The sequence below is a fragment of the Cnephaeus nilssonii genome (genome assembly GCF_951640355.1).
Source record: "Cnephaeus nilssonii genome assembly, chromosome: 1".
Taxonomy (NCBI): Eukaryota; Metazoa; Chordata; class Mammalia; order Chiroptera; family Vespertilionidae; genus Cnephaeus; species Cnephaeus nilssonii.
In genome coordinates, this window is record NC_137072.1 from 45,653,016 (window position 1) to 45,679,799 (window position 26,784).

The 26,784-nt window shown below is 34.0% G+C and overlaps 1 protein-coding gene across 2 annotated transcripts in view; it reads left to right on the forward strand.

Annotated features, from left to right (window-relative positions):
- The window catches only part of TBCK (TBC1 domain containing kinase), a 175,708-nt gene that overhangs the window by 57,045 nt on the left and 91,879 nt on the right, over positions 1-26,784 (forward strand). For both annotated transcript variants that reach the window (XM_079766231.1, XM_079766230.1), the window contains exons 7-19: positions 1,207-1,267; positions 2,357-2,418; positions 2,882-2,943; positions 4,502-4,650; positions 6,075-6,213; positions 7,513-7,612; positions 9,856-9,905; positions 10,060-10,189; positions 11,623-11,721; positions 13,614-13,676; positions 14,167-14,293; positions 15,496-15,546; positions 17,026-17,109. In XM_079766231.1, the coding sequence (XP_079622357.1) occupies positions 1,207-1,267; positions 2,357-2,418; positions 2,882-2,943; positions 4,502-4,650; positions 6,075-6,213; positions 7,513-7,612; positions 9,856-9,905; positions 10,060-10,189; positions 11,623-11,721; positions 13,614-13,676; positions 14,167-14,293; positions 15,496-15,546; positions 17,026-17,109 (1,177 nt within the window). The remainder of the gene's footprint in view (positions 1-1,206; positions 1,268-2,356; positions 2,419-2,881; positions 2,944-4,501; positions 4,651-6,074; positions 6,214-7,512; positions 7,613-9,855; positions 9,906-10,059; positions 10,190-11,622; positions 11,722-13,613; positions 13,677-14,166; positions 14,294-15,495; positions 15,547-17,025; positions 17,110-26,784) is intronic.

Below are 26,784 nucleotides of genomic sequence, written 5' to 3' on the forward strand. Positions count from 1 at the left end.
TCAGTCTTAGGGACAACGTTCTATCCATTGAGCCAAACTGGCCATGGCTGCATTTCTAATTTTATAAGTCTTTGAGAAAGTTTTTTCCTTTTTAAATCAGAGTCTCATCTTCTCCATATAAAAACCATGCTATCTCTTCTTAAGCTTTCATATTCTATTTTAAGGGACATATAAGTTTTAATTCATTTATAACAAGAGAAACATAATACTAAACATTTATGAAGCATATGCTATGTGCAAAAAATGCTTTGTATTTTTTATACATTATATAAATAACCCTTACTGTAAATATTCAATTTTAAAAGATGAGAAAAGTGAGGTGGTTAAGTAATTTGTCTAAGTTGTGTAACTGGTGGTAGAATATCAAATTTGACACACGATACTAGTAGTTGTTCAGCATATAGTCACTGAAGTTATTAGTGTTTGATTCCAGACTACATTCCAAGGAGCCCCCTGAAGCCAATAAAGAAAACAAAGCCTGGCCAGTGTGCCTCAGTGGTTGAGTGTGGACCTATGAACCAGGAGGTCACAGTTCAATTCCCAGTCAGGACACATGCCTGGGTTGCGAGCTTGATCCCTAGTGTGGGGCATGCAGGAGGCAGCCGATCAATGATTCTCTCTCATCATTGATGTTTCTGTCTCTCTCTCCCTCTCCCTTCTTCTCTGAATTCAATAAAACTATATATATATTTTTAAAAAGAAACAATTAAAATATAATGTATGTGACTTAAAATAAATATACCAGTTGCTCTGTGAGCACAAAGGATGGCTAAGTTATTGTGAGAGAAGGGAGTGTCATGGAATGTGTCTTAATAGAGACAACAGATTGCCTGGATCATAATATGTAAGTAGGAATTAGTTGGGTAGATGAAAGGGTAATCTGAATCTTTCTCAGGAGGAATCTTGTACTCTTAATAACATTCCTGGTAGCCTAGAATCCATCTAGACATTCAAGTATGTATGGACTCAAAAGTGAACAGTGCTTGAGATCAAACTAAAATGTTTAAGTGTTAAATATTATGTAATATTTAAAAAATCATTACCTAACCAATAATTTTTCTTTAATGGAACTAACTTTAAAAATCTAATAAAATTTCTGAAGAGAAATAGAAGTACCTGATAAAATTATTTTCAGCTCTGAAAAAAAAGACCTCCTAAGAAAAAACATGCAAATATTGACATAAATTATTTTCCCGTTTTATTTAGGGAAGAAAATTATTTCAGAGCTTGGATGTTTCTGAAAGACTAAAATTTTTGCTTACATTGGGTAAGTGTCTTGCAGTTATCTTTCAAATATAAATATAATCCTTACTGAGTGTTAGTAATCAAATACATTGAAATATCCTAACTTTCTTTAATTTTCTAATGATCAGTGGTAAGCATTAACAGGACAATTTAAGAAGTGCCATCTGATGAAAGCTAGAGCTTTCCTTATTTACTAAGGAATTATGCTGTGGATGGATGTAAAATTAGCCTTATGATCTAGCCCAGTAAACCAACATGCGAAATCAAAAAGTAAGAATATAAAATTATATTTTTCTCTAGTAGTTTGCTGTGAAATATTATATCAACTTTGGAGCTTTCTATTTGATGATTCATGTGTGAATGAGTCAAGAATAATGTTTATTTTTCCTTATAATAAGTTCATATATTTTACATGTATTTGCAATTCACATTTATAAAAATGTGTGTAATCTACTTTAGAGTGGAATAAATTAAGCATGTGTAGTAAAAAAGAAGAGAAAAGAGTGATAGAGCACTTTATGTAAAAAAGTGATAGATTGGTATGCAGGTTAATAGAGTGTACAAATAATGTGTACAGAATATTAATAAATATTAATAATAATGAATTATAAATAAAATTTTACCATATTTACCACATTTAATTTTAAAGATTTGATAATATAGCTGTTAAGGAGCTTGGAGATTTCTAAATGTCATCGACAGACCAAACTTATACTTTAAGTCCTCAGAGAAATGTATACAATTCTCCAAATTGTATATAATAAAAATAAATTAGTTTTATAATCATAAAAAGATAATAAAACCTTTTAAAATACACACATATAGTGGAAAAAGCATGGACAAGAATCTTTATCTACTTTGATCACTGCTTTATTTCACTTACAATTAGGCGGCTTTATTTCAGTATCTATGATTCAATTAAAATTTAGTGTTTGAAGTCTTTATTTTTACCACTATACATAAGGAAAGTTTAAAAAGTCACAAACTTTTTAATATTCCAGGTTCCAAAACAGCATTACTCAATATTTTTAAAATTATCAGAGTTCAGTACCCAGTATGTCTGACAAATTAGAACAGCAGCATTCATTCTTATAATTTTTTGGTTTTATAGACTGCGTTGATGACACTATAGTAGTTCTGGCTGAAGAACATGGTTGCCTGGACATTATAAAGGTTTGTGGTTAATCTGTTATTGAAAATTTGTTTATTTTGCATATTTGGGATCCAATAGCAAGCTATTTTAAAGCTGTGTTTATTTGGGAAAAGTCCAAATAAAGACTTTTAAAAAAATCAAAACACAATGCAATATGAAGATGATGTATCATAGAGATATACACTTGAAATCTATATTATCTTATTAACCAATGTCACCCCAATAAATTTAATAAAAAATAATAATAAAGATGAAAGAATGAAGCATTTGAGTTTGTCAAGTAAACACAAATCTTTGGAACAAAAATAAATAAATCAAAATATCCTTGATTAGCAAACATTTGAGTAAAATTTATATTTAATGTATTTTTTATTGTTGATAGTATTACAGGTATCTCTCATTTCCACCCCCTATTTCCCCCTTCTAAAATTTATTTTTAAGATTGATCATTTTAAATAGTTATTTTTTCTCTTTATTTACCAGGAGCTTCCTGAAAATGTGATAGATCTTTTGAAGAAATGTCTCACCTTCCACCCTTCCAAGAGGTTGATATTAAGAGTTTGGGATTACACAGATCTTTAACATATAAGTAGTTAATTTTTTTTTCTTGGTGGTTATAATGCCAATGGATTTAATAAGCATATTTATATATATATAGTAATAACTGTTAGTAATGGCTTTAATATATGTTAATAAAAGAAGAAAAAATAATTAAGCCATGGTCAGAAAACTGGAATATACCAAAAGAAGATACTGGTTCATTTCCTAGGCTCCAATATAAAAAAATCAGCTAAACTGTGAGATATACATATTCCTCAATTAAAATGATAGAAGAGAAATGAGAACAAAGTTTATTGGCAGTATATATTATAGCAAAAGACTTGCATAAATGATGAGGTAAACTAACAACTGTTGATTACATAAAAGGATTTCTTAGAAGCTGTATTATTTCTTTTCATTTGATGATGTCACTGTTAGCCATACAGTTATCCCTAAACTCCCTCAGGTATATAATATTTAAAAATAATAATAATGTATTCTAATTTGTCTTTAGAGAAATATTTTTGTCAAGGCATATTAGGAAGAAAGTAATGATATTAAAAACATAGTTTTGGGTAAATATGCCACATTAAACTAAGGGTAGGAAGAAACTAAGAGGTATCATTAGTGTATAATTTTATTATTTAATATATTCAGTAAAGCAGATACATGGTAATCAAGCTAAAATTGAGACACTCATATGTAATAATTTTGGTAGATCACAAGGTGTAAAAAGCATAACAAAGGTAAAAAATTCAGCATTTACTATCTACAGTCACTTGATTGTTTTACAAACGTACTGGAGGCCCAATGCATGAAATTTCTGCACTCGGGGGTGGGGAGGGGGTCCCTCAGCTCAGCCTGCGCCTTCTCACATTCCGAGAACCCTCAGGGGATGTCTGACTGACAGCTTAGGCCCACTCTACGCGGGGAGCAGGTCTAAGCCATCAGTTGGACATCCTTAGCGCTGCCACAGAGGTGGGAGAGGCTGGCTTCTGGCTAAGTGGCGCTCCCCTGTAGGAGCACACTGACCACCAGGGGGAAGCTCCTGCATTGAGTGTCTGCACCCTGGTAGTCAGTGTGCGCCATAGCGACCGGTTGTTCTGCCGTTTGATCTATTTGCATATTAGCTTTTTATTATAGAGGATACTTCTAGACTCCATGAAGGAGGGCTTTATTATATTACTAGAGATCTGGTGCACTGATTCGGCCTGGCCTGCAGGCATCCCCTGAGGGGTCAGACCCCACCAGTGCATGATCGGGGACTGGGAAGGACCGCGGAAGGGCCCCAGGGAGTGCCCGGCCCGTCTCGCCCAGTCCCGATTGGCTGGACCCCAGCAGCAAGCTAACCTACCGGTTGGAGCATCTTTCCCCTGGTGGTCAGTTCTCGTCATATCGACTGGTCAAATGAATGGTCAGACACTTAGCATATTAGGCTTTTACTATATAGGATGTGCTAATGAGGTATTTAAGAATTTTAACTATTCCTTTGAATGTGTGCCATTATTCTAGGAAAATTGTAATGACTTTCATTCATGCTCTGTATTTTAAATGTTTCTCAAGGCCAACCCCAGATGAATTAATGCAGGACAAGGTGTTCAGTGAAGTGTCATCTTTATACACCCCATTTACAAAACCTGTCAGTTTGTTTTCATCTTCTCTGAGATGTGCTGATTTAACTCTGCCTGAGGATATCAGTCAGCTGTGTAAAGGTAATGATAAAAAAGATATAAACAATAATAAAAACCTTGTTTTTAAAGGGAGTACCCATATCCTAGTTTTGAATGTATCAACAATATATGTAATACATTAGTGAGACTTTATGGACACTTATCTTGGAATTAAGAGGTAACTCCAGGCATGCTTAACATAGCATTTTATATAACTAACCTAACTTTTAATCCTTTGCATTTAAATTACTTTTGAGCAAGAACTTTAAGAATCAAGGAGAGGATGTGGCACCACACAAAAATTTACTATGCAAAACAAAGTCCCATTTTCATCTCAAATCTTTATACTACAATCAGGACTTCTAATTCCCAATGGAATTTTCACTACATCAACATTTACATATCATACTAGAGGCCTGGTGCACAGATTCATGCACCGGTGGGGTCCCTCAGCCTGGCCTGTGCCCTCTTGCAATCCGGGACCCCTTGGGAGATGTCAGATAGCCGGTTACAGCCCGATCCCCACAGGCCTGATTCAGACAGGAGGGAGCCTGACCCCCGCAGGCCCGATCCAGACAGGAGGGAGCCCAATCACCTCAGGCCCGATCCAGACAGTAGGGAGCCCGATCCTGTATGTTGAGTGTCTGTCCCCTGGTGGTCAGTGCACGTCACAGTGACCGGTCGACAGGTCATTCAGTTGTTTGGTCGCTTAGGCTTTTATATATAGAGATAATCTATTATAAATGATCTCTAAAAATTGTATTGTTGATAGAACATTCATACTATTATACTTAACATTTTAAGAGAATATCAGCTTTTGTCTTTTTATCTCTCTGTGATAATTACACCTCTCATAATGTGTGCTTTAGTGACACCAGTAAGTTACTCTTACTAGTATACTGAAAAGTTATCATGAAATAAATCATAGCAAGAAATAGTTACTAACCATTCATTCAATTAAATATTTATTAAGTTCCTACTTTGTTTCACACACTGTACCTTCAAATAACATTAATGCCAAATGGTGAGGCAGACAGACATTTAGTCACAGAATTATGATTACAAATGAAGGTTTGTATGAACATAGCAGAATGGAAGCATAGCCTGCGTGAGACATCAAGAAAGACTTCTCCAAAGAGGCAGCAATTGACTCAAGACAGGAAAGATAGGGTAGTTTGTGTTGTTTGCCTACTATATGTTTTTTTTCTACCCTTAATCCTTTTACATAGAACCCAATTAGATATACCTGCTATATCTCTGAGCCAGAGGGTAAAATTCCACTTTATCTCAAGAAACTGGATGTACATTTCATACTCTGCGCACTTTATAGTATGTATATTCTTAAGGATATCCTACTATGCTTTTAAGTTTTTACTGTTTTAGAATGTCAGCTATTATTGTCGGTTGCCTTTTAATAAAAACAAAAAGTGAGATAACTGTGATTCTCTTTAATTTACCATAAATAGATATAAACAGTGATTACCTGGCAGAAAGATCAATTGAAGAAGTGTATTACCTTTGGTGTTTAGCTGGAGGTGACTTGGAGAAAGAGCTTGTCAACAAGGAAATCATTCGATCCAAACCACCTATCTGCACACTCCCCAAGTAAGAAAAGAAAAATGTTGGAAATAAAAAAAAAAAGTAGTAATAAATTTTAAAAACCATTTTGATAGCCATTCCAACTAAATGTTTATCACAGCTATTGGAAGTTAGTAACTTACTTTTTTTAATGAAGTGTCTAATTATTAAGTTCCCATCAATATTTTTATTATTTTTAATAAATACGTATTTTTTTACAAGTAATATGCTTATTCTCCATTTGAAGTTATTATTATGGAATACCTTGTAATAATTGATGTTCAATAAATGAAAAAGGTACGAGTCAGAAAGAACAGTAATATTCAAGAGTTAATCAACTAACATGCCTATTATGAGAAACTATTTTCTATTTCCAATTATAAATCATACATGTAAAGGTACTTGCTTGTCTTAGAGATCATTAAGGTGCTAAGTGAGTGTTGAGAAAAATCTGCACAACTGCACAAGAACCTGGACACCATTCTGTAAGTTAGACTGGAATTTAAATAACAATACAACCCTAAGGTCCAAGTTTATTGCTGTTCCCTTGCTCTTAACATTTATTCATGTAGATGTGAATGTGAATCTCTTGAGTTTCCACCAATGCTCTATCTAACATTTTAATTTTAGATTTTCAGACTAGATTTTATTATTGTAGTTTATTGTAGAAATCGCCTGCTGATCATTTCTTTCCCTCGCATGTTAAATTTTAGGTTAATTATTTGAGTAGAGCATTGGCTCTCTACTTTTTTCTCTCTTAAACTAATTTTTAAATATTAACTTCAATTATACTGCTCACATTGAATTAGGTAGAAAATTAAGAAATAAAATGAGAGAAATTCTAAGAATAAATACTTTAAAGGATATATAAATTCTCAAAAGTAATTTTCTGAAATTCTAAACAAATTTTATACATTTATTATTCAATATTCTTTCCCCTGTGAAATCACGATCATTATGTAAGGTTTTTCTTTTTTCTCACTTTATCGTTCTTCACTCATATATACTTTCTCAGGATCACATTTGAATAGCAAAGTAATTTTCGTATTAAACCTGACTTAAGAAATAGTGTAAATCACACTCTGATATTGCTAAAATGCTTTATTTTTATACACTATATTCATACTTACTCAACACGTATTTTAAAATTAGAATTGTTTAGAGAATTTTCAAACAGCAGTTGTATTTTTTATTAACCCATTAAATGTAAAATTTCTTCCTTTCATGAAAGGATTCATGATTTAGAATAAAATTTCTTTTGTAGAAGAAACACTACATTGAATTTTGTGTACCCATTAAAATAATTTTTTTTAAATTTTCTTCTAGTTTTCTCTTTGAAGATGGTGAAAGCTTTGGACAAGGTCGAGATAGAAGCTCACTTTTGGATGATACTACTGTGACATTGTCATTATGCCAGCTAAGAAATGTAAGATTGTTATTTTAGCAAATTTGCCTGAGATCTTTTTTTTTTTTTTAAGAAACATTACAGATACACATGAAGCCTTGAATTCCTCCCTAAATTCAAAATATAAGAGAGTTTCTTTAGTGTATGAGCCCACATACAGCAATATCGGAAATGCATCTATACATCTTCAGCTTTAGTATATATATTGTCTCATCGCTCAGAAGGTGGTTTTGTTTACCTTTTTACCATCATAAGAGTTCTCATTTCTCCACATACTTGGTAACACATAGTATCATCAAAATTTTTAAAATTATTGCTCCAAAAGGAGCAGAATGGTATTTTGCTATAATACTAATGTTTAATTCCATGATTATAGTGTAGATATGAGTTCTTTCATGTTTTTTGACTGTTTGCTTACCTCTTCTGTGTGTGACTGATTCATCTTTTGCCAATTTTTTTATTGAGTCATTTCTTACTGAGTTGAGGACTTTTAAAATGTATTCCAAATACAGAGTCTTTGTTGGCTATATGTGGTGCAAATTTCTTCTAATCTCTGGCTTCTCCTTTAAGTTTTTGAATAGTATCTTTTAATTAATAGAATTCTTACTTTTATCAGTGTTTTTATAGTTAACTATGTTTTGTTATATTTTACTTACTGTTACTTATTTAAAGTTATACCAAGGTTATCAATATATTTTGTATAATGTTCTTCTATATTTTCTTCTAAAAGATTTCAATAAAATTTATTTGCAAAAACAAAAAATACAAAAATAAATAAAAATATTTTTTCTATAAATATTAGAAAAAATGTTAACAGTGCTGATTTTTAAAGTAATATGGAAATCAAAGAATAACTCTTACCTTACACTTTCTATACAGGTGTTTTTGCCCTTTTTTGCCTTTGATATGCTAAAATTTTAATTAATAAAAACAGCAGAAGATATATTTAAAAGTAATATTTATGACTTAAAGGATAGTAAAACTCAAACTTTAAAAATTATATGTTAATAATGCAGTGAAACTTGGGGAAATACTAGTTTTCTACTTAGAATTTTAATCTGTGAAAGAAATACCTAAATATTTAAAGGCAAAATAGAATAAGTGCATACATTGCATGTCAAATTTTAGAGAGAAGCCATGCATAAAACCAGTGTTTGCCAGATTCTCAGTGTTGGATGAAAGGTTTTTCTTTGGCTTTTAAAAATTCTGAGAATAATGCTAATGGAAGTGCATAAGTACTCTAATCAATAGAAGGTCGGTGCCAGCTACACACAGAGCTTGAACCTCTGTGTCAATCCCATAGGAGCAGACACTGTGCCTTCAAGTTGGAAGTTGCACTGAAGAGCAGAGCAGCAGGCAAGGTGGTGATAACTTGAATCACCTGCTTAGGATGTGTCTCAGATATTACTACACTGTGGCCTATCTTCTTACGTTTTTTAAGAATACCTATAATCCTGCATGTTATGTTATTATTGGAAAAACATTATTATAATGATTTTTAAAAAAGATAATTAAGAGAATTGAACTCATCAATATTTGAATCATACATATTCAAAATATGTTGTGAAAATTTTTTTTAATTTTATTTTATTAGTACCCTTACTACTGTCTTAGTTTGTATTAATTACAAAGTAAAAATAAGTAAATCAAATTGAGTTTTAAATTAAGAGATATATATTTTTAAAGTACCTTTTAAAATAACCTTCATATATAATAATCTATAATAATAAAAGCATAATATGCTAATTAGACCAGACGTCCTTCTGGACAATCTTCCAGATGAAGCCGGGGCTGTAAGAGAAGCCCTGGTCCCGGGTGCCTGCCAGTAGCCGGAGGGAAGCCCGGGTCCCGGGTGCCAGAGGGAAGCCAGTGTCAGCAGCCAGGGGAAGGAAGGCGTACTCTTGCATGAATTTCATGCATCGGGCTTCTAGTATAATTTAAAACTATATTATCCATGTATTAAATTTTATACTAATTTCAGAAATCCTGAATTGTGTTTGGGAAATATCATAGTAGATGTCAAACACTTACAAGAGACACCTGGAGGTAAAAATAATCAACATACAAAAACTATTCTTCAGAGCTAAACTTAATCACTAGAGGCATAATATATTTGTATATTTATGATAGGAATGAATTTTAAATTGTATACTTCTCAGTACCTCACATAAATTCATAAATTTTATATTATGTTGCTTTTTAAGTGCGGTTCAGCATTTCTGTCTCAGAGTCTCAAACATAATATTTTCTCTTTTTATTCACAGAGATTAAAAGATGTTGGTGGAGAAGCATTTTACCCACTACTTGAAGATGAGTGAGTATATATAGTCTCCTTATACACTTATTTTTCTTCACTGTTTATGTTAGATTGGTAACAAACATATATGTTCAATGAAGAGCATTTTCTAAATAAAACAATATGGAGTTGTTGTTTTTTTAAATTTTGTACCTTTGTTTCTCTTTTACAGCCAGTCTAATTTACCTCATTCAAACAGCAGTAATGAGTTATCTGCTGCTGCCACGCTGCCTTTAATCATCCGAGAGAGGGACACAGAGTACCAGCTTAACAGAATCATTCTCTTTGACAGGCTGCTAAAGGTAGGGATTCTAATGTGGAAAGTGTTCTAAGAGCCCATATACAATCCTTGTTTTTTATTTCATTTGTAATTATTAGGGAATCTTGATGTCATGAGAAAACTAATTTTTATAGCCTATCTTTTCTGATTAACATTTAATTACAAAAATGATACATGTTCATAGTAAATAAAACTTAAAAGTAAAAACAAATGTAAAAAAGTAAAAATGATGTAGGATTATATATAAAATCATATTAGATAATAGGTTAATAACCATACTGTTTAAAGAACACTTAAAAATCTACAGGAAAAAGCACTAATATTGAAAGATAAAGAACATAATAGAAATACAACTAGTCAGTAAATCTATTCAAAATATTTATCCTCACTAGGAATGAAAAAATTTTTAATAGGTTTTTTTGATAACCAAATTAGTAAAATGAACAAAGGCATATTAAGATTGGACCTCTTATTCCTTTGGAATAAGTGTAAATTGAAACAGTGCATAAGGCAATTTGAAAGTATATATGAAGAGTCTTAAAAATATCCATACCCTTTGTCCTAATAATTCTTTTCTAGAACTCTCTCCTAAAGTACAAATTTATAAAGGGACAAATTTATATGCAAGTATATAGAAGTAGTCAAAATAATAACACATTTATTGAATACTTTCTATATGACCTGATATTTTACAAAGTGCTATGCATAAATTATTTAACCCATATGAAGCTGATAGTATTACTTACACATGACTCCTTGTTAATTCTTTCATATCACAAAATAGAGAGAAATTATTAAAAACAGTAGAATCAGCTCACCTCTTTGTTTATATTATTTAAGATTTACAGAATATAGGGAACCATTCCACTGCCAACTTAATATCCTATATAATAAAAGCCTAATATGCTAAGTGTCCAGTCGTCCAGTCGTCCATACAACCAATCAAAGCGTAATATGCTACTGATATGCTAAGGCTGCTCAACCACTCACTGTGCACTGACCACAAGGGGGCAGACAGTCGACCGGTCGACCAGTCGCTATGATGTGCACTGGCCACCAGGGGGCAGACACTCCGACTAGTAGGTTAGCTTGCTGCTGGGGTCCGGCCCATTGGGACTGAGCGAGACGGGCCAGACACGCCCTGGAGTCCTCCCACGGTCCCTCCCTGGCTGGCCAACCTCCTGCGTCCCTCCCTGGCCCGATCATGCACTGATGGGGTTCCTTGGCCTGGCCTGCACCCTCTCGCAATCCGGGCTGAGGGACCTCCCACCCCCCAAGTGGATGAATTTCGTGCACCAGGCCTCTTAGTGTATTAATAATACCAAAATAATAACACCAGAGATACTTTGAAATTTATTTAAGATCTCTTTCAACTTTATCACTGATCTATATTCAGGACTTTCTAGACTAAAATATGCTACTTGATAATTTGAAACATCTTTCTTTCATCTGTAGGCTTATCCATATAAAAAAAATCAAATCTGGAAAGAAGCAAGAGTTGACATTCCTCCACTTATGAGAGGTTTAACCTGGGCTGCTCTTCTGGGAGTTGAGGTAAGAAAGAAAAGAGAAAGTTAGAAGTTGGTTATAATAATACTAAGAAAGAAGGAAGAAGTAGGAAAGTACTTTACAAATATATATTTTTCAAATAGTTAGGAAGTTATGTAGTAAAATATAAGCATTAAGAATATTTGGAAATTTTAAGTGAAAGGACTAGAGAAAAAGAATAGATTAGAAAATGTAATTGAAGATTTGTTAGATTTATATTATTTAATATTCCATTTAATGGAGCTCATAGAAATTATCTTGATTATTAATTTTCAAATCAGATTATTTTAAGTCTATATATACCAGTTATAAGCATATTATCCTGCCTATAAAGTATGTTTATTTAGGAATAGGCTTGCCTATGTATAAGTGGCTCTAAGTTTGGAGAAATCCTCCATCAATTTGAACCTTATAAAAAATCATTAACAGCCCTAGGTGGTTTGGCTCAGTGGATAGAGCGTCAGCCTTCAGACTGGAGGGCCCCTGGTTTGATTCCAGTCAAAAGCAAATGCTTGGGTTGCAAGCTTGATCCCCAGTAGGGGACGTGCAGGAGGCAGCCGATCAATGATTCTCTCTCATCATTGATGTTTCTTTCTCTATCTCCCTCTCCCTTCCTCTCTGAAATAAATAAAAATATATATATTTTTAAAATAATTAACATAATTTAGTGCTTTTTTGGCACATCTATCCCACAAGAACCATGCTGCCAAGACAAACTACTTTGTCTTGTATAACACCTAATCTGTTGGCAGTGAGGAAAGGAGAGGTGTGACAAAATTATTACAGTGACTTGCAGTACTAACAGAGAACTCTGGTAACAGCAGTCATGATAATGGGCCACATTCTTGCCCTGTTTTTTTTTTGTTGTTGTTGTTTTTCCAGGCAATTTCTTTGTCATCCTGCCTTCAGATATTCTCTTATCAATGCCTTATGGACATCCATCATGCATTTTTTTCCTGAATTCCCTCAACTATTTTTAATTCTTTTCAACTCCCTGTTAAAAGAATTTTATTTATTTATTCCTGATTCCTTTGATGAGATTCTACAAACTTCTTTGAGTTTGAGTGGCTGCTTTACAAGAATGCCTATTGTTCCATATAATACATTAATAGTTAGAATTGTAGAACCACATTATGCTAAAGTTCAAGAGGACTTTTGAGGTCAGGTTGTCTATCTGTCATTAAATAGACGTACCATAGAAGTTGATGTACCAGCAAGTAATGTCATAATTTTTGAACCCCAAATTAGTGGCTCTTTCTACACCATTATAGTAAACCTAAGTTATACGAATTGTTCCATGCTTGGTCCTATTGAACATGACTAAATTTAAAATGGTTTATTCAATTATTTCTTCTGTACCGGTATAACTAAAAAGTGTAAATGATCCATTTAATCCTTTAGTGATTCCATACCTATGTGATGTTCTGCTCTTCAATTTATTTCAAACTTCTGCTTCCTGTGCTGAACTAGCATTCCTTTAAACAGGTCCATTTTATTTTTGCTTTTATTACCAACTTTAACAGGAAAATTACTTGTGGGATGGCCTCCTGTGCTTCCTTCCCCCAAAAAATTGACGATGTTTGAGGTAACAATGAGTAGGGAGTAACAAGGCTGTATTGTGCTGTGGAGGCTAGGGTGTTTGACTAAGTATGTTCATTTGCTTCTTGACTCATCCAACACTTTTGTCTTCTGGAACAAAATGGCAAGTTGTCCCGGATTTTCATCACAGATTATCAAAACTGTAGAGAATTTTTCTGAGAGGTATACTTTGGTTTTTAATGTTCCCATCTATAATTGGGTGGGTTTTCAAAGATAGATGTTTATAAAAAGTATATTTATACACATTAATAATTTATCAAGGATATGATGAATTAATATTCTCTTTTTATTTTTTTCAGGGGGCTATTCATGCCAAGTATGATGCAATTGATAAAGATACTCCAATTCCTACAGATAGACAAGTATGATTTAGATTTTCTTAAACAGTCTAAGATAATTTTGCCAAATCTTTAAATTATAGAAAGGCAAGAGGGAATGTTCTTCTTTTCTTTATGCTCAGCAGCCATCATATTCATATGCTGTTTGAGTAAGCATAACTTTTGTATCAGGAGTTAGTGAATTAGAACTGTTCCTAAAAGGAGTATAGGCCAAGTGACTTTTCTTAGTAATTGTACTCTTTTATCTGTAGAATTTGCCCTTTATTTAGACAAGGTTGTAAAGGAAGATTTTTTTAGAAACTATATTGATACATATCTTTTCAAAAGAAATGGTCTGTTTTCCTTAAGTGTACAACCTTTTTATTGTTTCTAGAGTGTTAATATAAAATTCAAAAACTTTAGACGCCAGGATTATGTAATTGGTCTATTCTGAAATTTATAATAAAATTTTTTTTCTTTACCTTGGGGTTTATTGGATATCACAGTTTCATCTTATTGTTTTGCTATTTAACAGATTGAAGTGGATATTCCTCGTTGTCATCAGTATGATGAGCTGTTATCATCACCAGAAGGTCATGCAAAATTTAGGCGTGTATTAAAAGCCTGGGTAGTATCCCATCCTGATCTTGTGTATTGGCAAGGTAACTTTTTTCCCCAATTATTAAGACTCTTTTTGAAGTATAGGGAGCATGTTGCATGACTGACAGTTTTAAAAATTAAAATAATCAAAACATCCTTGGCCTTGAGAAAAGTCAATACTAAAGCTATGATCCATTTATTGAAAGGTTTATATGAGAACTTTTTAAAAAAACGTTGCCTAAATGCCAAGTAGAGATCATTTAAAGGCATGATATTTAATGAGACAGTTTGCCATCGTGTTAATTAGGAAAGTAGAAAGAACATTTTGTGTGATTGTAATCTTTGTGGATACATTGTCTCAGTGCTTATGAAAATAATCAAATAATTTTATAGCATAAATAGTTTGGGGCTAGTTGACATTTTACCATTTATTTACTTACAATTTATGCTTAATCTGTTTATTGGAAATTAGGGAATAGGATACCACCCTAAACTATTTATTTTATTATCTATTTAATAAACATCTTTAATGTTCAGTATCCTTGATTCTTACCATTCTCATTATAATTTTTTTGGTCATTGATAAATTCATGCATGAGAAATCCATTCTACCCAGTCCTATATTTGAATTTGTTGTAATGAACAGTGTTGTTATTTTATTTAATATCTAAATTCTCTATTTCTAGCCGAACTTAAAATTAAGCTATTATTTTTCTAAGCTCTGTCCATTTTAGAGGAGTTCTGTGTCTTTCGAACAATTATAGATAGATTTATGTACGTTCTGTCAGCATGACAACATATGAACAGCATTATTATCAATGAAAGGAATATGTCATATATTTTCACTGCACAATTTTTAAAGGGTCTTTTTTCATGATACCAAAGAAACATATAAGACAAATCTCCTCTAAGATGAGGAAATATGCCTGGAGATGTTAAGTCATTGCCAAGAACACACAAGGTCAGAAATTGGACTATATACCAAGCCTTCTATCATCTTTACATTTTGCTATTAGTATATTTCTCTCTTAAACTCATAATAATATTGATAATAATAAAAGCTGATTTTTATTGGGCACATACTATGTGCTAGTCATTATCAGTTACTCCCCACAGTAACCCATAGATAATATATTTCTGCATGAACAGTACTTATAATGCTTAATCTATAGAGAGGTAATGCAGAGAACTGAATAAGGTATATATCTATAGTTCTACTTAATTATGTTTATTTGAATTCTTTTCTTCAACCCCTCCCCATCAGGTCTTGACTCACTTTGTGCTCCATTCCTATATTTAAATTTCAATAATGAAGGTAAGCTTATTTATCAATTAAATAATTGTGCTGCATATTATTCTAAAATATTTTATTCAAACATGGAAGGTTTTTGTTTTTATTGTAAGTATCTTGCTTGCTTTCTAGGAGATAGTATAAATATCTGTGAGATAATCTGTTGTATAATTTTAGAGGATGTGAAGAATTTATTATTGGAGAGTTTCTGTTGTGATTGGGCAGTGACTAGAGATTTAGAAAGACTCTGACTAATTATTCTAAAAAAATTCATCTACTTTCGCAACCATTTTTATGAACATAGGAGAAAATTTTGACTTCTTTAGAGATTAGGTTTAGCCTGTGTATATTTCCTACACAGTTTATAAAGGAATTCATATTAATCTTGTATCTCCAAAGCCTATTATTTCAACCACTACCTTCTTAATGAAAACTTTTCACATTCTCCCTCCTAAACCCAGCACTTTGTATTTCAGGAAAGTATTTGTGTATGTTTTGTGTTCTAGTTACTTATTATTAATATAGTAATCCTTTTTCTTGGTTAGCAGCTTTTTGAAAAAAAAATTTAGTGATTGATTTTAGAGGGTCAAACAGACATCAATTTCTTGTTCTACTTATTTATGCATTTATTGATTGCTTCCTGTATGTTCCCAGACTGGGGATGGAACCCACAATCTTGGCATATGGGGATGACACTGCAACTAACTGAGCTGCCCAGCCAGGGCAGCAGCACCTTTGTTTAATGATTGATTTTTTTTCTGTTTTTTATTCCCCTGTTATAATGCCTTTATCATGGTAGATTTTTCAGTAAGTATTTGTTACACTTAATGGACTCAAATCTCTAATGATATCATCACATATAGAACATATTTACCATATATATAACGTAACTCTCTAGAAGCCTCAATCTCAAAATCTTCATTTTTTCAAATTCTATTTCATGTCAAATTTTGCATAGATTTCTGGAAATAAGTAGAGATAGCATAATCCAAGAGAACTAAAATTTTGTAATTATAATTGGTTTAAAAATGCACTGTTCTGTGATATTTCTCATTATCTAGACTACAAGTTTGTTATGTTTAGTTAGGTATAGGCCATTATTACACATATTGCTCCAAGAATAGTAAGCAATCTGTGTTTGAAAAAATAATTTATGACTAGGGTTCCTAAATCCAAGTTCTGAGGCTTTTTTGTTTGCATCAACAAAAAATAAGGATCTTTGGGTTTGTATAGCTCATTAATAATGGCCATGACTAGAGATTTTTAAAATTTGTAAAGTTCAGATAATAAAGGTTTTTATTATCGTGGGATAACAATTTCTATAGTAGTTTGAAATGGAAAAGTTACTAGGTGGTTATCTTTTGTTGTCCAAATTATTTTCTGTTTTAAAGAGCAGATGTTTTTTTTTTTTCTTTAAATTTGTGTTTCCATCAATTATTAGCATAAACTTATTTAATAGTAGTTAAATAATTTGTTGTATGCATTTGCCTTATTCTTTCTTAGCCTTGGCGTATGCGTGTATGTCTGCTTTTATTCCCAAATACCTGTATAACTTCTTCTTGAAAGACAACTCACATGTAATACAAGGTAAGCATTAAATGTCTTTCCTTCTTTTTTAAGGGAATATACTATGTCATGTAACCAATACTCCATTAAATTTATGATTTTGACCCAATAAAATAGGTTGATAATGCTCACTAAAACCAGTGAAGAGATCTTAAGTTTAGTCTTTATTCCAAGTCCCCAGCCGAATTAGGGTTTTTTTTTTTCCCAATGACTGTTCAATATCTGATCTCAGTTCAGTTCAAATTTAGGCATGCTAGTTTAAGAAAATAAAAGTCTTGCTATTTTTCTCTCTCACAATTAAAATTCCCCATAAAAATTTTCACCATGGACCAAGCTTATTATGAATTAGTAAAAAGTTTAAACAATATTTAATTATGTAAATAAAGAGAATATTGAAAACACTTCTCATTCATCTCATTCCCCATGCTTGAATGTCCAAAATATTCTTCTTCTGTCTTCTACTTTCCTAAAATACACACCTTTCTTCAGAGTTCAAGTCATAGCGTAACCCACTTGTGAATTCTTACATGACTACAACTCGCTAGCCACAGTCAAATTTTTAATATAATTCTCTGAACTCCTTTTTGGTACAATGTAACCAAAGTTAATAATAAACACTTCTGAATCAGGCAAACTTTGTTTCAAATGTAAATTGGGTTAATTATTTTGTAATCTTGGACAAATAACATATGTTTGCTATGTATAATTTTCCTAATATCTAAAATAAAGGTTCTTGTAAAGGTTAAACATAAAATATGTCAATGCATGGTATATAGAAACTTTCAATAACACTAATGACTTTTATTTTGTTTTTACTATTGTTACTATTATTTTATTGCTATTGTTATTAAAATTATTTTGTCTTATCTTTAAACAAGAATCTAAGTGTTTTAAGGGCAGAAAATTTTCGTATACTTTTGTATTTCCTTTGGGACTGACTACAAAGCTGGTCACATAGTTTTCCCATTTACTAATTGTATGCTACTTTTCAGATACTGCCTTCATTTAAACTTTTTATTTATAATGTATGTCATCAATTCAACTACATTTCAACACTTGAAACTAGTGCTTTGTTATATTTACATTTATATAATTATGGTTTGATATAATTCACTTAGTTTGAATACATGAAGCAGCAAATACAGGCTATGTGCAATTCATTAAACATTCTCAATAAGTGGGATCTCAGAAATATTTTCACTTACTTAGCATGAGTATAAAACTGGAGTATCAGAAATAAATATAATGAGAAAATAACCAGAAAGGCAGTAGAAATGGAAATGTAAATTAAATAGATAAAGAGGCTAAAAATAGAAGGAAGGAAAGACTATGGGTAAATAGCGCAGCACATAAAAACATTTATTTTCCAGCATCATTTACCTTGAGTATAGAGAAAAATAATTTAAACTTTTATAAAATATTGTTTGTGTTTATAAGCACACCAAGTCATGTTCAGCGTTCTGTGTCTACAATGTAGATAGGTACTAGAAATGGGTATAATGATCCAGTGTCTCTCTGTTAATTTTGAAATGCAAATTCTATTGATTTATATTTGTATTTAGAAATGTTTTGAAATGGATATGCCTAATACCCTGCATGTTCCTAGAATGTGGACTTGTATAAAGTTGGAATTAATTTAAGAATGTTTTTTTGAGAGCAACAAGATTTTGCTTTGATTTTTTTTATAATCAAAGATGAGTATTTTTTGGGGGAGGAAGTTGTTTTTTTCTTGTAGGTTAGTTTAGTAAAGCCATCCAATTTCAAGAGTCATGCAATGTTATCTTCTAAGAATTTATGAAGTGATGTCCTTTAAGAGCGTGGCTTATATCTTACTAATTGGTATGCATTCCACACTTATTCATACTTTTCTTATTATGCTTATCAGTGATATTTATTTTAGAAGGGACGATATACTCTGTAAGATTCCAGCCATTCCTGTCTGAAGAAGCTTCAATGAAGGCCCAGGTTCTTGTAGGGTTTCTCTTGTAGACTGGGGACCCCATGGTCAATTGGTAGCACCACAAGCCTGGCAGCTAGAGATCTTATCAAATCCCCCATAAGACTGTGAGTGAGGAAGCACAAAGGAGCACCAGAAACCTGGGGTGCACTGGCCAAATGAGAACTGAGGGTTCATGGCCTAGTTCAGTTCCTGCCTGCCCAAGGTAGCATAGTTGATTAAAACTGGACACCAGTAGGCTATTGCATGAAATCTGCCCCTCAGCACTCTGTGTTCACACGATACACTGTTATTGTATTCCCTACTTTCTGCTTCTGCCATCCCAGCATACTCTTGAGTGAAATGTCAGCCCCACTGTTGTACGATATTAGAGATTTTGCAATAAATTATTTATGCTGGTAAAAAAAAAAAAAAAAGAGTAGATTTAAAACACCTTGGATGATACCAGAGGCAATATGCAATGTAAATAATCTGTCAAATAGTGACTAAAGACAAACTAAAAGCACTAAAGGTAAAAAATAATCACATTAGTAGTTGTGCAACAGAAAAAGGTGATTCTTTAATCATCAGTTAAATATGTCAGCAATAGAATGCTGTTATTTTTAAAGTTAATGTGAACTTGTAATATTAGCTGAACTTTCTTATATAAAAGCCTGGAAATAATATTTTTCCAAATTTGTCAGGCCCCTATTAAAGATAGTGCCTAGTTGGATTTCTGTACTTTAAGAGAGATGAAGCTATTTGGAGAACCTTCAAAAAGCAATTAAAACAGAACTTTTAAAATGAATTATCTAGAGTATTTATTAGATGGCTGGATAATGTCTGGATGACCAGTTTTCAAAGGGTCATATTAAATAGCTTCCATTACAGTAATTGTTATTTTGGCTCTGTATAGATACCTATTTTAAAATACAGAAATTGCCTTAGCCAGTTTGGCTCAGTGGCTAGAGCGTTGGCCTGCAGACTGAAGGGCCCCAAGTTGGATTCTGGTCAAGGACACATGCCCTGTTGCTGGCTCAATTCCCAGTAGGAGGCGTGCAGGAGGCAGCTTATCAATGATTCTCTCTCATCACTGATGTTTATATCTCTCGCTCTCCCTTCCTCTCTAAAATCAATAAAATATATCTTAAAAAATAAATAAATAATAAAATACAGAAATTATTTACCTCTGAAAGGTTTCATTTCCAGTAATTGTTTCACATTGCAGATCAATGTGTTTATTATCTAATTATAATGAATTTTCAACATGAAAAATAGTTTTCACACTTTTTAACTACAGATTTTGTTAGTATACTGTTAAAGACTTATTATGCAAATAAGACAAGATCTTATTTAATATATGAAAATGCAAGAGAAACCATCCTGTACACCATATGAATTTGGAGAGACTGGTCAGAAAGGCCAAAAAAGACTTTTTTTTAATTTGATTCATTAATCAGTGATGTACTTTAAAAGTTCAATATTATGATTAAAAGACCTCTCCATAATTATTTCTCTAAGTATTAATAATTTTATCAGTTATAATTTGCATAAATTTGTGTTAAAATTTTGAATTTTAGTTAATTTTGAAACTTTTTAAAGCCACAATAAATGTTCTCTAACATTATGAAAAATTTAGCATGTATATTTTCCCAAGAAACTATAGACATGGTATTTTAAATAATTTGTTCAGTTTTTATATTGACTCTGTATGTTGACTCTGTCTCTCTGTATGATATATATGTATATGTATAGATATATATGTATATATATAATATTACATAAGAAAAAGCATAGTTTCAGTGACTTTAACCTTTCAATAAATAATTGCCCTACACTGACTCTGTGCCAGGCACTGCTTAAGGAATTGAGGTTCTTAAGGTAAATAATATTCAATCCTTTCCCAAGAGATTTCATAGCACAATATGGGAAATAAATGTGAAAATAACTAATTTTAAGTAATGAGATAAGTGTACATATTATTGTATTAGAACAGAGGAAGAGGAGGAGATGTTATTTTGATTTTTTGACTTTTTTTTTTTTTTTTTTGGTCCCAAAGTCTGGAAAGTTTTATAAAAGAGAGGATACTTATTAGTGAATTTGAAATTTGAGTAGGAATTTGGTGAAAAGGGAGAAGGACATTCTTTATAAAAAGAACAAGGAAGAGCATTGCAGTAAAAACATGAAAATGAGTATATAAAACAGCCAATAGTCAAATCTGGTACATGGAGTTGGAAAGAGAGGAATGGAGAGCAAAAGAAGGAGCTGAAACTGTACGCTGATTATTGGTTACTAAAGTTTATGGAAGAATAGTGGTTTATTTTCCTACAAAATGTCTATTTTAGGATTGCGGTTAGAAATATTCGAATCTCATTTTATTGGTTTCCCTCTTTGTCCTTCCCCACCATTTTGTTTTATGGTGTTTTAAGGTTTAAACTTCAAAGTAGCATTGATTTTGTTTGACATAAATATCACATGTACCCTTTTCTCCCACAACTTTTGGAAAGTTTGTAAGTCATATGAAACTGATTAATGGCTGATTGTAGAATTGCATATTTATTTAGTCATCTCTACAGAAATCAAAAGTTTCTATATTCAATAACAACTTTAAATTTTTTATTTTAAAGTTTTTCATATAATATATACGATTTGCATATTTATAGGACCATAGAATGCTTCGCATCTTTTGATGAGAGAAAATTTATCTATTCAGGATATCCCGGATTTGCTGCTGTTGTTGTTGTTGTTAATCATAGTGTTATTTACTATTTACCTGCAGACATTTTTAAGAAGATAATAAATTTAGTTACTTCTGGCCTAAATTAATATTCATCATTCTAAGCACTATCCAATTTTCCCCTACATGTTGCTTTCGAGTTGATGAAATACCAACACACGGTACTTTAAAAATTAATGTACTAATTTAACAACTCAGAGTTTTAGCCTCTATGTTATCTAAGATTACTAAAATTATTCTAAGATGCAGAGCCTTAGAGTACTGGTCGGATGTAAAAGATGAGATTTGAAAGGGATATATTGAATATAGTTTTAGAGATATTGAAAAATAGGCTTATAACTTGCAGGACAGACGTACTCTCTGCCATTGAAGAAAGAAAAGTCAGCTTTAGGCAAGTGAAGAAAGAGGCAGCCATTTAGCTATTAATATTGGGAATAAATCCTTTGTGGAAAACGCAACTATACTTTAATGTCAGTTTGCACTTAAGAAAGGAGCAACCTAGAAAACTACTCTATAAAACTTTTACACTGTTCTTTGAAGTCATTATACTAGGTTTTGTTCCCAAAAACAATAATAGGAATTTTGGCACAACATTAAACATATTCTTGTACTGTTTATAAAACCAAGGCATATTCACAGTTGGAGCATTGTAAGATGTGGTGGCTATAAGTCAGAAAAGCAAAGATGGAGGGAGATACTATATAAAGTCAGAAAAAGAAAGATGGAGGGGGATACCATATAAACCTGGGAAAGAAAATTAGGTGAAAATTTCCCTAATCTTTTGTTTCCCTGCATGTCTTTTTAAATCCTTTGAGGGCAAGGGCAGTATCTTTTTCGTTGTGATGTTCCATTAGTCCCACCCATAGCTGGGATGACTATAAACCTAAACTGTGGTATTTTTCAGAGTTAAAAGGGCACTGAGTGTACTAGTCACTGAGTGTACAGGTGGCAATTGATACTTTCCCAGGTAAACCAGGGTGTATGATCACACTACATTCAGTAAGTCTTTGAGGGAAAGGGAGGAAAGAGGACAGATGTCAAAGTCTAAAGTCCAGTTGTCAAATGTGAATATAGAACTTCTTTCTCATCAAACAATAACAAAGAGAGAGGGGAAATATGCAACTTTATTATATAAAGGTTATGTATTTGGAAAAGCAGTGAAGTATGTATTTACAGTTTAATGCATGTCTTTGTCATGAATGATTTAATGATCGGATATTGGGGATATTGGGAAATAGTAGTGAATACATTGAGTGTACAGCCTTGACATTTTCAAGAATGTCTTGTATCATGTGTCTTATCACCTCTTTGAAGCAAGACATTTTTCTGAATATAACAAGCCATGCTATAAATGATCTAAAGCTTGCCCCAAGCAACCAAAATTTATAACTTATGTTTACATGCAACTTATTTTTATATATTAAATAATATATTACATATAATAATATAAAATAAACATATACATGTATTTATTTGTGTATATTATTTATATCACAAGTATATTATAGACATATAAATGTAGCCATCAATGTTTGGCAGAATATAAGTACTATGTTTTCATGATAAATTAGGTTTCTTCATTAAATCTTCAATTAGCCATGTAATGCCACATAGTACTTACCTTTATCAAGCTCAAATAAGAATATTTAGTAAATGATACTAGTTGTGGAAAATTGCCTGATCCGAGCTTTTTAAAAGATTAATAATTATATGGTTTCATCAACATGCAGTTGAGTTCTTATGATTGTTGATGTTACATACCTCTGGGTTTTGTGTATATTAGGACTAAAAATACACCATCACTAATTTGAAGGAGAAAAAAAATAGTTAAAGAACATTTAAATCCCAAAGTTTCCTGGGACCTTGGTAGCTGTCCTGGGTCTTTAATCTGGAACTCTTGAACCTGATTCAATTGTACTTTTTTTTTCTTCTTAGAGGAAAAGATGAGACAGTGGATAGAGAAAAGAATTTTGTTGCAGTAGAATAAACATTCAATCATGAAAAAGTATTAACCCATTTTTTATTTAGTACCCATGGGTAAAATTTCACATTAGATATAGAATTTAGCTTTATTGTGGTATTGAATACAGTACTTCCTCATCTTTTCTCTTTGGTTTTGGTGCTTCTCTTTGTAAAACATGTGACATTGCTTATCTATCTATCTATATATATAAAGAGGTAATGTGCAAATTACCCGGGATGCCGTAACAGTCACGACTGGCTCAGGAGGAGGCTACACATGCAGATGGGTGGGAGGGGACTGCGTGCCAGCCCCCCAGAGCGGAGACACAATACACGGGGGGCCCGCCCCTGCTGGGAGACAGCACGCCAGCAGTCCTGCCTCTCTGCATGAGCTGCAGAGGAAACACCTTTTTTTACTGCTCTTTGGCTAAGCTTCCTGTACGCCACTCTTAGTGTTCTTGGAAACTTGGGTAATAAGAATCCAAGAAGGTGATCTAGGGTTTTTCCACCTCACTCCTGGAGGAAAAAACAAAGGTCCGCTGCTGGAGGGGCTAAGAAATGTCATATCCTGCCCTAGCCGGTTTGGCTCAGTGGATAGAGCCTCGGCCTGTGGACCGCAGGGTCCGGGTTCAATTCTGATCAAGGGCATGTACCTAGGTTGCAGGCTCCTCCCTGGCCGGGGCCTAGGTCAGGGCTCATGCAGGAGGCAACCAATCAAAATGTCCCTCCCACATTGATGTTTCTCTCTGTCTTTCCCTCTCTCTTCCACGCTCTCTAAAAACCAATGGAAAAATATCCTCAGGTGAGGATTAAAAAAAAAAAGAAAGAAAGAAATGTCATATCCTATGAAAGAGACATCTTGAAAATGCCTAAAGAAAGTTGTCATTTTTTTCGTGGTGAAGGGACTGGAGTCTGTGTTGATGAAAACACCTTGGTGGCTGCGGCAGCCGGCAATGGCAGCAACAGCAGGGTGATGGGGGTGGCACCTTCCCCTGATCAGCTGGTCGCCTCCTGCAAAGGAAGGCCAGACTGCGGCTTAGGCCCGCTCCCTGTGGGGAGCGGGCCTAAGCCGTCAGTAGGATATCCCCTGAGGGCTTCGGACTGTGAGAGGGGGCAGGCTGGGCTGAGGGAACCCCCCCCCCCCAGTGCATGAATTTCCTGCCCCGTGTCTCTAGTAGGTAAATAATACTATATAATAAAGAGCCAATATGCAAATGGTTGTCACACCATCATGCCTTAACAGCTCAGACACTCAACACTGGGGAAAGAGGAATGGGGACCAGCCAGGCACAAATGAGCTTGCGAGAGAGGAATGGGGACCAGCCAGGTACAAATGATCTCACAAGAGAAGAATGGGAACCAGCCAGGCTGCGATCCAGGAGAGGGACAAGCCGCACGCCCCGCAGTCCCTACGTCCTGGATGCCAGCAGCTGTGCCTATGCCTGCGGCAGGGACAAGTCACCCTCCCCATGGTCCCAGACGCCAGCACCTGCATCTGCACCTGCGGCCCGGGAGAGGGACAAGCCACCCACCCCACAGTCCTGGGCACCAGCGGCTGGGGCTGCAGCCTGGGAGAGGGACCAGCTGCCCGCTCCATGGTCCCGGGCAACAGTGGCTGTGCCTGCGGCCCGGGAGAGGGACAATCCGCACGTCCCATGGTCCCCACGGTCTCGGGTGCCAGTGGCTGTGCCTGCACCTGCAGCCCGGGAGAGGGACAAGCCACACATCCCGTGGTCCCCGCGGTCCCGGGCGCCAACAGCTGCACATGCAACTGTGACCCAGGAGAGGGACAAGCTGCCTGCCCCACGGTCCTGGGCGCCAGCACTTGCGGCTGTGGCCTGGTGAAGCCGCCTGCCTACGGTCCCCTGTGTTTGCAGCCGGCCCGGGCAAAGCCAGCCTGGGTCCTGGGTGCCTGCGGCTGGCCAGAGGGAGGGAAGCCCAGGTCCCAGGTGCCTGCAATGGCTGGAGGAGGGAATTCTGTGTCCCAGGAGCGGGGCAAGGCAGAGGCAGTTAGGGGTGATCAGGCCAGCAGGGGAGCAGTAAAGGGTGATCATGCAGGAAGAGGTGGTTAGGGGCCATCAGGCAGGCAGAGGGGTTAGAGGCCATCAGGCAGGCAGATAGGTGAGCGGTTAGGAGCCAGCAGTCCCAGATTGCGAGAAGCAGTCGGACATCCCCCGAGGGTCCCGGATTGGAGAGGGTGCAGACCTGGCTGAGGGACTCCCCCTCCCGTGCACTAATTTCATGCACCGGGCCTCTAGTTATAAAAATAATTAGAAGCAAAATTTTAATTGTGGAAAATAGGGGAAGGCTACTTGTACTAACAGATTGTCAACATTTTATACTAGTTCTTGAAACTTAAAAGTAAAGAACTTTAAAAACTAAAAGAGAATGGTAGGCATTATATTAAGAGGTTATTTTCACCAAATAATGGGTTTGAAAACAGATTTATAACTTTATTGAAAGAAGGAGTTGAGGTTATTAATTAAGAAGAATCTTTCATTGGATTACTGTCATTTTTGAAATACGTTTTAATTTTGTTTGGTTTTTAATATGTACAAAATGATGGTTACTTGCCCTTGAGTAGATTGTTACAAGTATATTGTTTAGATTAGTACATAGTGAGTAAATTTGAATAATAGTAAATTGTTGAAAAAATGGAAAAAATAAGAAAATATTCCTTACAGTGCAACTGAACCCTATGAATTAGTATAGGATTAGAATCAACACTTACTTGTCTACTGTATTCCTATTTTCTTATTAGCATGATGTTAATTCTTATTTCTAAATATGCCAAATGCAGAGTCTCAGATGGACATAAATTAGAACTGGAACAAATGCCTATGTCTGTATATATAAACAAATTTGAGGCATAATTATTCTATTTGGGACTGCTTATTTATCTGTTACACTTTCCAAACATAAAAGAAATTCAATTTAACATTACTAAGTTAAATGTAGTTGTAGGACTTAATAGGAAAACATCATTCATCATGTGTATAATTTGTGATTAAAGAAATGAACTAATATCTCTGAAGGTGGAAAATAAGCTATATCATAGTTT